The 11760-nt window shown below is 43.0% G+C and overlaps 1 protein-coding gene across 1 annotated transcript in view; it reads right to left on the bottom strand.

Moving 5' to 3' along the window:
- Positions 1-5237: 5237 nt before the first annotated feature.
- The window catches only part of POU2AF1 (POU class 2 homeobox associating factor 1), a 251504-nt gene continuing 244981 nt past the window's right edge, over positions 5238-11760 (bottom strand). Inside the window, exon 5 of the mRNA XM_069225019.1 lies at positions 5238-11050. Within this exon, the coding sequence (XP_069081120.1) occupies positions 10733-11050 (318 nt within the window). The 3' untranslated portion in view covers positions 5238-10732. The remainder of the gene's footprint in view (positions 11051-11760) is intronic.

Here is an 11760-nt window from a genome sequence, read left to right as displayed (position 1 = left end):
GACAAGTTGGGCAAGAATTTTAATGAGCATCAGGGTGCCTGTGCATTAGGGGACAGTAAAAGTGGGTAACAAGCCATTCAAAGGTCTTGTCCTGCCCCAAATGTCAAGCTAAAAGCACATCATGCGCCAGACCCAGTAGGAAGGCTCTGAAGCACTGGGGTACCACCAGCACATGGGATGACCCAGGCTCAGGAATCGTAGACTCGCTAGGCCATCCTCCCAGTAAATCAAATATGATCCAGGCTCCTTGCCAGATACCTGGTCTGCAGCATGTCGCAGAAAACCCTCCGGAGTAGGGCATACTTTCTGTGCCTTATAGAATGCTTCCCTGGTGGGTCACCCTTTCGGCTGCCACTATGACAGGTCAGGGACCTCGCCCAGTTCAGCCAGCTGTTCCCCTGTAGGCTCCAGGGTCTCACTGTCATGTTCAGCCTCCTCCTGGACCGTGGGAACTTCTGGGGCCGGTTTCCCATGCCCCTTGCCCTTCCTCCTTCTGGCAGACACCAGGGCCACTCTTTCAGGCTCCAGGGTCTCCTGTTCACCCTGACGGGCTGCCAAAGACTGGGTAGACACACACACACCCAGGCAGACCTAACATTTCCAAGTGTGACCAGCGTTCCACCTCTTGCAAAATGGAACCCTCCAGGTCATTGCCAAGCAAACAATCTACAGGCATGGTTGGGCTCACAGCTACCTTCAAGGAACGTGAGACCCCCCCCCCATTCAAAGGGAAGCTGCGCCACTCTGCACAGGCACGCCGAGTTGTCCACTGCAACTAGTTGGTGAAGCACATGGGGATCTATCTGTACTTCATACAATAGGTGACTCCTCACTGTAGTCACACTGGCTCCTGTGTCTCTCAGAGCCTCCACCCTCTGTCCATTGATGGTCACCCACCGCCTGTACTTCTCAGTGTTATCAGGCACGAGGGTCCTCTGGACCATCTCAATGTCCCCTAGTGAGACAAGGGTCATCTCAGCTGTCTCCCACCCACCTGGAACCAACTCCTCCTCAAGCACTACACTGGCCAAACCCTGTGACTGAGCACCAGTGGGTATTGGTGTCCAAATGGGACATTTGGTGTCCCCCTTATGTGACCCTCCTGATCACATGCAAAGTACTTGTGGGACCCCTTCTCTGCAGGTTTCCCTGTAAAGACCTATGGTTTCTTTTCTACTGGGGTCTAGGATTCCACACCCTGGGAACTAGGGTGGGGCCCTTTAGAGAACTCCCACTGTTTACTCTCCCCCCCCCCACTTTGTCTGATGGGGACACGCCCACCCTTGGCATGGTCTCCCCCATACCTCTTTTGGACCCTGGTGCTCTTCCCATGGTCCGCTTCCTGTGCAAGCTTCCTGGGGTCAGTCAGCTTGCTGTCAATTAGGTGCTGGCGCAGCACTGGAAAACATAAACTGTACAAGTGCTCACAAGCATTTAAATTGTAAAGCCCCTCATATGTTGTCACCTTACTGCCCTTCACACAACCATCCTTGACCTGCAAAAAGAATCAACACATTCCAACAAGGTTTGGGATTCCTTCTTCCTATAGGACCTAATATTATCCTTATACTGATCAGGGGTGAGACCATACCTTGTGAGTAGGGCGTCCTTCATGATAGAGTGAGTGAGCCCCTGAGGATCCCCTAAGGATGTCAGAGTATCCCTCCACTCTACCTCAAATTGCTTACACAACCCGCCCCCCAATGAGCTTTAGTGACCAGATTCATATAGAGAACAGACTCAAACCCCTTGAACCACAAGAATATGACATCCTCCCTTTTGTAATCCTTCACAAGGTCCTTAGGAATGTGTACCCTCCTCTCAGACTGCACTGTGTTATTGCTGCCACCTTCCCTAATAGACTGGCTCCTCTGATCCAGCTCAACAAGGCTGAGCTCATGAGCCAACAATAACTTTTTCTCTTCTATGGCCATCCTCATTTTCTCCAATTCCAACTGGAGAGCCCTCTCTGCCTGTCTGTCCTGAAAGTCTTCATGAGTCAGACGCTTGGATCATACACTGCTACCTGCCCTGGAGACCCTCTCCCTGGACATGACAGGCCCACCCACTATACCATTGTGGAGGGATTGCTCTTCCTCCTCCTTATCCTCCTCCTCCTCCCCCTCTGCATGCCCTTCAGCTTCCTTGGCTGTTACCCAGGCCCTCAGTGCCTTCTGCAGCTCCTCCTTCCTGGTGGAGCCCTTAATGGGACCAACAAGGTTTTTGCAGTACTGCCTCAACTGGGCAGCTGTATTGCTGTCTAGTTTCCCTAAACCAAAAGCAGCTCCAGCTGATGCATCTCCAGATTGAGACATGATGAAGAGTCAAAAGTGCAAAGTTCTAAAGGCAGAAAAATGAGTTTCCAATGAAGATCAAAAAATAAGGAAGGATTACCATCAAATATGGAAGGAGGGAATAATCCAAAAAGGACAACAAACAAAAATCACAAAGACAAGTAGTATGTGGTCACATAATGGTCTGCACTGAAAACAGTAGTGTACACTTAATCACTGTATGTCAAGTACAAATACAAATCCAATACAAACCGCTGATCACCGGTGTTAGAAATGGGGTCTTAGGTTGGCAGTCAGGTTATGCCCTGTCCAAACAAGGACCCTCACTCTAGTCAGGGTAAAGGAGAATCCCCCTCAGTTAACCGCCGCTCACCCCCTTGGTAGCTTGGCACAAACAGACAGGCTTAATTTCAGAAGCAATATGTAAAATATGTGTACCAATACACTCAGTAACTCATTGAAAACACTACAAAATGACACAACACAGGTTTGGAAAAATAGATAATATTTATCTAAACAAAACAAGACCAAAACGATAAAACTCCGACATACACAACTCACGTTAGGAATAAAAAAAAATAATAGTCTTAATCCTTAGAAAACAGTGAGAATGCTGCTATTGAACAAAAGTACCTGGGTAGAGTCAAAATAAAGCTGCATGGGTGAATGTGCATCGAAAAAGGCCAGAGATGAGTCGATTTCTCACTCACAAGCGAGACCGTAAGTAGTTCCTCCTCCGGCTTGCATCATTCCTTCTCTCCTACAAGAGAGTGATGCGTCAATCACGGATGAGCACCTTGGGTCCGGGCAGGCTTTGTGTTGATTTTCCGAGCCCAGTGATGTTGCGTTGGAATCCAGTTGCACAATGTCAAGAAGCCACGCTGCGTGGGGGCTTTCATCATTAACAGCAGCCACTGCGGGTGTAACGCATCGTTTCTCCAGCCACGTTGTGTTTATCTCCCAGCCACGATACATGTGAAGCGTCGATTTTAGAAGCGAAGCTGCCAGCGTGTCGTTTAGCAGCTGTGAGGTGGGTGGTGCTTCGAAAGTTTCCCTGCACGGCAGTCTGTACGTAGTTTTCTTTCCTTTTCCACCAGCTGCACCTTCCAAGGGCCCAGAGACAGGTTAGGTCACCATTTGACAGGCAGGACTCTCAGCAAAAAACCCAAGTGCTGGCAGAGAGAAATCTTTGTTGTCACTGAGAGTTCAACAACAGGAGGCAAGCTCAGTTCAAACCCTTGGAGATTGTTCACCAGTGGGAAGTCACACAAAAGTCAGTCTTTGTCCTCTCAGGAAGAAGCAGCTACTGCGGGCCAACCCAGCAAAGCACAGTCACAGGCAAAGGGGCAGTACTCCTCCACTAGCTTCTCCAGCTCTTCTCCCAGGCAAAGGTTCCTCTTGATTCCAGAAATAATCTAATTTCAGGGGTTTTGTGTGCTTTTCTTATACCCCTTTCTGCCTTTGAAGTAGGCCTACTTCAAAGAGAAGTCTCTGCTGTTTTCAAGATTCTACCTTGCTCAGGCTAGGCCCCAGACACACACCAGGGGGTGGAACCCTCATTGTGTGAGGGCAGGCACAGCCCTTTCAGGTGTAAGTGACCCTTCCCCTCAGCCCAGATGGCCCATCAGGTCACACCCCAGCTCCCTTTGTGTCACTGTCTAGAGGAGAGGTGCAAACAGCCTAACTATCAAACTGACCCAGACAGGGAATCCACAAACAGGTAGAGTCTCAAAATGGTTTAAGCAAGAAAATGCCTACTTTCTAAAAGTAGCATTTTCAAACACACAATCTAAAAAACAAATTCACTAAAAGACGTATCTTTAAATTGGGAGTTCAGAGACCCTAAACTCTATATTTCTATCTGCTCCCAAAGGGAATCTACAGTTTAATCACATTTAAAGGAAGTCCCCATGTTAACCTATGAGAAAGATAGGCCTTGCAACAGTGAAAAACAAATTTGGCAGTATTTCACTACCAGGCCATGTAAAACACAAAAGTACATGTCCCACCTTTAACATACACTGCAGCCTGCCCATGGGGCTACGTAGGGCCTACCTTAGGGGTGCCTTACATGTATAAAAAGGAAAGGTTTAGGCCTGGCAAGTGGGGACACTTGCCAAGTCAAATTGGCAGGTTAAAGCTGCACACACAGACACTGCAGTAGCAGGTCTGAGCCTTGTTTGCAGGGCTTCTAACATGAGTGGCACAACCAGTGCTGTAGGCCCACTAGTAGCATTTGATTTACAGGCCCTGGGCACTTCTAGTGCACTTTACTAGAGACGTACTAGTAAATCAGATATGCCAATCAGGAATATGCCAATTTAGACATATAATTTATACAGGGAACACTTACAGTTTAGCACTGGTCAGCAGTGGTAAAGTGTCCAGAGCAAACAAAACAGCAAACACAGAGTCCAGCACACAGAAGCAACATGGAAGTAGAGGCAGAAAGTTAGGGGAGACCATGCCAATGATGCCAAGTCTAACAGGATGCCTTAAAACACAATTATTCTTGTGGAAGAAACAGATTAGGTAACATTTTAGGGGTGTTCAATTTGGGGCTGTCCACTTGTAGGAGTAAGGTTTTGCTAACACACTAGTGCATCCACTTTTGCTGGTACTATAGAATGTATAGATCCAGGTAGTTTCATAGTATACATCTAGCCTGGGATTAATGGAACATTGCACACAGCAATACAGAAAGTGTGAGGAACAGTGAAGAGAGCAATGCAAGATCGGTACAGGTAGGGTAATTTGATGTCGATTAAGTCAACTGGGCTTAGACAAAAACTTTTTTTTTACTTTTAGGACTCATACCCACCTTTTTTTGATTCTATTTGTCAAATGAATCAGGAATTTAATAGTTCAGCCCCAAAGACATCATTATTTTTCTGGACGGAATAATTAGAGGTAGAATGTCTTCAAATTCCAACCACAGAAATTCTGAATTGCAAAAGTTATACTTTATTAAGCTTTCACCACTGAAATGTGCAAACAAAATGATGAAATGTTTTGGGATTCATATAATTTCTTATGATAAAGTAGGGTAGAATATAGTAGGAAATTGTATTTTAACTTCCAGCAATCAAATGAAAAAATACATCACCTGATTTAGAGTTTGCTGTTTGGCTACTCTGTCACAAATGCAACAGATCACCCACCCACCTTATTACAAGTGAAATGGAATACAATGCACTTGTAATAAGGCAACCGTGATATCCACAACTTTTGTGAAGGAGTACTCTTCCACCAAATTCTAAATCAGGGCCATAATACCAAACTGTCTTGCTTTTCTTCTTTTTTAAATATTTATAAAGCTCCAACACTGTGCAAAATCAATGCATTAAGAAAATGGAACTTTATTTTATTTTATTGGATTTATGAAACACTTGTTGCCAAACATCCACACATAGTTGCAAAGTAATACTGCACATTAAAATAAGCATTTACAATGCAATGGGTCTCGCATTTGCTCGAGGTAGAGCTATTAGCGTTGTAAAATCCTAACAGGACTTTTCGTGCCACATACATTGAAAATAAAAAAAGTAAAACAGTTTCACGTAAGCTAGCCTTTTAAAAGTGCCACGGCCACCATGAGCATCAGCGTGGAGACACACACAAAAGGAAAAAGAAATTCCCTTGCAGTCAAACACATTAGCCAAACTGCAATTAGCCATGTAACAGGGTCCATGTCCAAGGCGGTAACCAAACCGCTCTAAGGAGGGACAAATGTAAAGCATTTACCAATGATAACAAAGTAATTTTGGAGGGCAAGCCCATGAATGAGCGATAGTGATGGGTGTGAGATGGGCGTGTTTAAAAGTCCAAATAGGTAAAAACACAGTGGAAAGCAGCGCTTACGCACTGCTATGCTTGACCTAAAATATATTTAACACTAGCAGTATCATGCAGATGAGTGAAATTCTAAAAAGTGAAAGTGATGCAAGCAAAATGAGTTTAACAGAGGACCAAAAAGAGAACCAGATAGAGGCAGCACACAGAATCTGTGGGTGGAGGGTTCCAAAGTGAGGGAGTTAGAAAAGAACATAAACAAAAGAGAAACTGGGAGATTGGGGAAAGCAAGCCCAAAGTGCAACCAATTGCATACAAGACTGATTATTGGGATAGCAAAACATTAATAGGTGGAATGCTTACATTAATCTCAGTCACTAGTATTTACTCTGGCAGGAGTTGAGTCCATTGTTTCTTTGCCCTTCATGCCACCACTTGAGATAGGTATCAGCCATATGCAAATTACTCTTGTCCCTGCACCAATAAGAACAGTCCAGCCAGTGCTGGTAGGTCAGATCCCCCCAAACTGGAACACCAGCAACCCTAGACTGGTTTCAGCCTGTTTTGGTTTCATCAAAAGAGCACAGCTAGGTTCCAGAGGCACAATTAGCATGGGACCTACATCTAGGCATACCCTTCATGTTTAGAAAAATTCAAAAGTGCTGGTGCAGTGTTTGAACTGATCTCAGCTACTGATAATTACTTGGAGCCACACTGTAGCTAATTCTTTCTTTGCCCACCATGCCACCTCAGACAGACACCACCCATATACAAATTAGCTTTTGCCCTGCTCTGAAGTGGTACATTCAGATCCCCTGCACTTGGACTTGTTGGAGTGTGACTTTTGAAATTAATATTAACATGAAAAGCTTGTAATATAATGTGTAATGAAGCTACATAGCTACATAGAAGATATGTTAACCCAGAAAAATAATGTATGCGTTTGGAGTGGCCACCAATGTATACGATGAATGAAACTGACTAATAATGAATTAACAATGTACTAATGTATGACTTTGTTCTAGCATTAAGAATATGTATTAGGTTTGCTAAATGAATCACTAGGTCTTAGTTAGCAAGGGTCTGGGCCTAGCTGCCTGGTCTCATATTAATTGTTATTTTCTAACGTGCAATGTGCTGCTTTCCTGAAGGACATAAAGCTGTACTTTTCCAGGAGCTAGAGATCTGTGTGTAGCCATAGTAAATTCTTTCTCATGGGACCCGACTTGCTCAAGGAGACATTCTTGCTGAATGCAACAGTGTAATTCGCAACAGGTACAAGGTCGCCTGCACTAGGAGAAGACAATGGAACTACTGACTGGAGCGTAAAGTGTAACTTTTCTTACCTGACATTCCACCCGATGAAGACGTCAATCACAGGAGCCAATCAACGGCATGAGAACTGTGTTAGGTGAAAATTCTAATGAGGTGTGTGAAAGATTATTGGATAGAGATAATGATGCACCAAAATTGATCCAGTGGGATATTGGAGACTTGTTAGACAGTTTTGATTTAACGGCGTGACCCAAAGAGAAATCAGCCATTTCTTAGCCACCTTTATTCGCCATTCTTCCTTACCGATCCTTTGTCATGCTGAGAGACTTTGTCTGAGATTCTGAACCATCCTCATCCCGTTTCTTGCCTAATACTTACTTCTCCTCCTTATGAGGGAAGAGCCTCATTCCTTAACTATGCCCTACTGAGACTTACCTGTTCTGTCCTGGCTGATGGCGAATCGACTGATGTCCTGAGGACGAAGACTGACGCTGTTTGCTGACCCATTTGGATGGGTAACTATCTGATGATAAATTGTAATTGTCTGTATGCCTTTTTTTTCTAGGTACCAACTGCTCTTTGATAGAGGCCATAGTTAGATGTTTTTCCAAATTTGTATTTGCTAAATTGTTTTGCATGAAGCCCAACATGCCGATTCTAATTTGAGGTTAGTTAAGGAGTTCACTAATACCGAATGCAAATAGACAAATGACTGAATTCTTGCTTTGTTGAATAATGTACTAATGATACTCTGCTAAAGTTGATTCATATTAACGTTGTGTTTAATCCTAAATGTTTATGATCTATGCTTTGATTAAGTTTTGCTCTGATTGCCAAGTTGTAGTGGTTTTGATGTGCTTATTGATATTGAGACTAAAATTCTAGATTGTAACTAATAGGGAATAAATATCCTAACTCTTACTAGATTTGTGTGGTTAGTCATGGCTGCAAGGTCATGCTGTGTTTGATCTTTATTAAATGTTATTGATTAACTGGACTGATTAGTTATTGTGAATATTGATGAGGTTATTGATCTATTGATTGCAATGCTAATCGGATATCTCGTTCTGGGAAGTCCCCAAACGTGTTAAAAAGGTTCATTGGCCTAAGACGTGTCCCCTTGTAATTTTAATTATCAAGGTTGACTCAAACAACCAAACACCTGCTTCAGCCTCTTTAGAGACATATTAGTAGGGTGCAGATTGGTTCTCCTAAATGTGGTGGTGGAGTGCCTGAGATGACATGGTGGGCAAAAATCGATGAACTGGATGGCAGATCAAAATAATTACCAATGGTTGACATCCGTTCAAGAAGTCCATCCACCACTTTTTTATTTTCCTGTGCGGTTAACCGAGGGCACAGATGCTAATGCAGAACTCTAAAAACACTAGGGAATGATATGCTGGAAGAAGAAATTGTGTCCAAGAGGAAACGATATTCAATGTAAAAAGACAAAATGAAGTAGGAGGTCCTTCAACAGAAAGCAAATGGCAGAGTTCAAGGTGGAATGGAGAGAACTGTGGCACAACAGTCAGGCTAAAGCAAAAATAGGGTAGTCCGGAATGGATATGCATGCAGATCAGATTTCTGTTGCCTTGATGATCAGAAAGGGATTGAATTTACGAATGAAATAAAGTTGAAATTTACAATATGCAACATATGAAAAACGATTAGACACAAGAAGTGGTGATTAAAATAAGGTTTACCCATATGCAGAGAGGATCAACACGGAAAGCAAAATGTCAGAAACACGATGGAGTTAGCAGTGACTCAGATTCTGATTTGTAAATGGTGAAACAATTCAGTTTTGTCCTAAGGTGACTAATTTGTGCAAAGAATGGATTTGGTTATGTGACAAATGTATTTGTTTTATTGTGAAACTGATATTTATTTTTCATTTTTTCAACAAAGCAGATTTGCAAAATGCCTGTTAAGGTTATCAAGTCAAGGATTGGGCTGAGTAAGTACTCTCTGCATTGGTGACAAAAATGGGTAACATACTGAACATGGCAATAAATAGGAATAAAGATGCACTTCTCTAGTGCTTGAACAGCATTATATTTACTTGCTAACGGAAGTGGCAAACAACTTGTGATTGGGCATCCACATACTACTGAAAGGTGCTTCTACGAAGGATATAGAATGGTAGCTGCTTAGCTACCCTGATCCTCAGGGGCAGATTTATGAAAAGTTGCGCCCATTAGCACTCCCCTAATGCCACCATGTGTGTGCCATATTTAAAATACTGTGCACCATGACGGTAGTCAGGGAGAGTAGCGTATACTTTTTGATGCTAGTCCAGTGCTTTGCAGGATTAGCATACAAAATGATGACGCTAATCCTGCAGAGCATCCAGAGGTGCATTGAACACAATGGGAGCCTCTTTTTAACGCCTGCTCTTAGCAGGCATTAAAAAATGCAGATGAAAAGGAAAAAAAGAAATCTCAGAGATTTCTTTGTGCCATTTGTTTGCCTCCCATAGCGCGGGAACACCCCCCTTGCATACATTATGCCTGGCGCAAGCATAATGTGGTGCAAGAGGTTACAAAGTAAATATGGCACAGCGTTTTTGGCCTTCTAATGACACAATAGCATCAAAAAATGATGCTAATGTTGCATTAGAATGGCGCTAGGCCCACATAAATCTGGGGGTTAGTTTTTCTGAATGTCCCCCAAACAGTACAATAAAATCTGAATTAAAATCAGTGAAACAAATATACATTGTTTTTAAATAATGCTCAATGGAAAGCGCGTTGTCAATATCGTAGTAGAGGTGTTGAGTTAAGCAGGACTTGGGTAGATTTTGTGTGTCTTAGTTTGCACGAGCGTGGACAAAAGGCTCCCCTAACACACTTCATATTGTTACTCTGACTACCAACGTTGGACGAGAAGCACATCCTTGATATTTTTTCAAGTTGTCTCATTCAGATACATTTGCAAACAATTCAGCTGAAAAAAGCACGTTTATAGCTTTGGTGCTATCCTAGAACTCTAACATGGTTTGTCTATACACATCAGTGTTGGACAGTGCTGAGCTAACAATAGTGTATCTCAAAGAATGACAAAGAGGAATGGAACAGGAACGCCATCATAATACATTGGGCTTTTTTTAGTCAAATAAGAAAATTGAATATTTTTGATAAGTATACTGATCACTACCTTTGCAATCTTAAATGCTGATTTATAACCAAAATATTAATTGTAGATGCCAGCAAGCAACTTTACAGTATTCATAAAGCTAAAAGAGAAACAAATGTGATGTACTTGGAGAGTTCCATCCATTTCGGCATCATAATGCCCCCGTTTCAACTATAACTGAGTGCGTGGTGTTCATTTTCAAAATGAGCCCTTGATCAACATCCCCGGCGCACTCAAAATCCCCCAGCAGCAAGCGCACTGTTTAAAACATATGTATCATTGTCTTCATTTTCTTCCAGCAGTTTTTCAATTGGTATTGAGCTGTCCCCTCTGCACGCTTCGTCCACCTGCAGCGGCACAGCTGCATCAGATATTGAAAAAGGGAATGGTACAAACTGCGGCCCAGTAGCCATAGCTGGAGGAGATTGGTACTGCAGAGGGGTGGCGGGCAGGGTTGCAATAGGCTGGTAATAAGGTTGGAAATAAGTGATGGGTGCTTGTTGTTCTGCAAACTCCAACGAGGGTACAACACCAGTTGTGGAATTTCTTGACTGGTAAAAAGACATAAAAGCAGAAGTCAGTCAGATTTCATACACGCCCTAGAGACAACTGTATTGGTAGTGCATGTGAAATAAACTAAAAGCTATATATTTCCAAGCAAGTATACATTTCTTGCGGTTTTCTTCTAAACCATATTCACCTCTTCAAATGTCATGCGACCAATTCATTCTTCACTATAAATATTAAAGTATGCAATTAAATAAGAATGAAGATTAGTTCAGAGATATATTTAGTACATATGTCTTTTGTACATTCTCAATGGAAAATTCAAAATATATAAAAGAAACACAAATATTAGAAGTCCCGACATTACCTAGAGACATAGGGGCATATTACGAGAGGCTTGCGCCACAGGAGTCTCACTTTTTCTGATTCTCTGGTGGTGCACGCCTCTCAACCCTATCTGTGAGGCCACATGAAACCACCTTGTGTGGCTTTACATGGCCTCATAGATATGGTATAAGACAAAGAAGCACAAGTTGCTGCGTTGACTTACTTTGCATCAGGGAGGCATGGGTATTCTGGTGGGATTTCCCATGAAACACCTAAGAGTTTTGAACATGCTCCAGAGTTACAAAATCATGCACATCTGGGGCAGTACCAAAAGCTTACCCCTCTCCACAGCAGGCATAACAAAACAAATCCTGCATGCAACACCGGCACCAATGTACCATGGTGCAAGGGTGCCTGTGCTGGTGCT

Source organism: Pleurodeles waltl, chromosome 3_1, assembly GCF_031143425.1.
Source record: "Pleurodeles waltl isolate 20211129_DDA chromosome 3_1, aPleWal1.hap1.20221129, whole genome shotgun sequence".
Classification (NCBI taxonomy): domain Eukaryota; kingdom Metazoa; phylum Chordata; class Amphibia; order Caudata; family Salamandridae; genus Pleurodeles; species Pleurodeles waltl.
The sequence above is the reverse complement of the archived record's forward strand: the minus strand, read 5'-3'. Positions and strand labels throughout refer to the sequence as shown.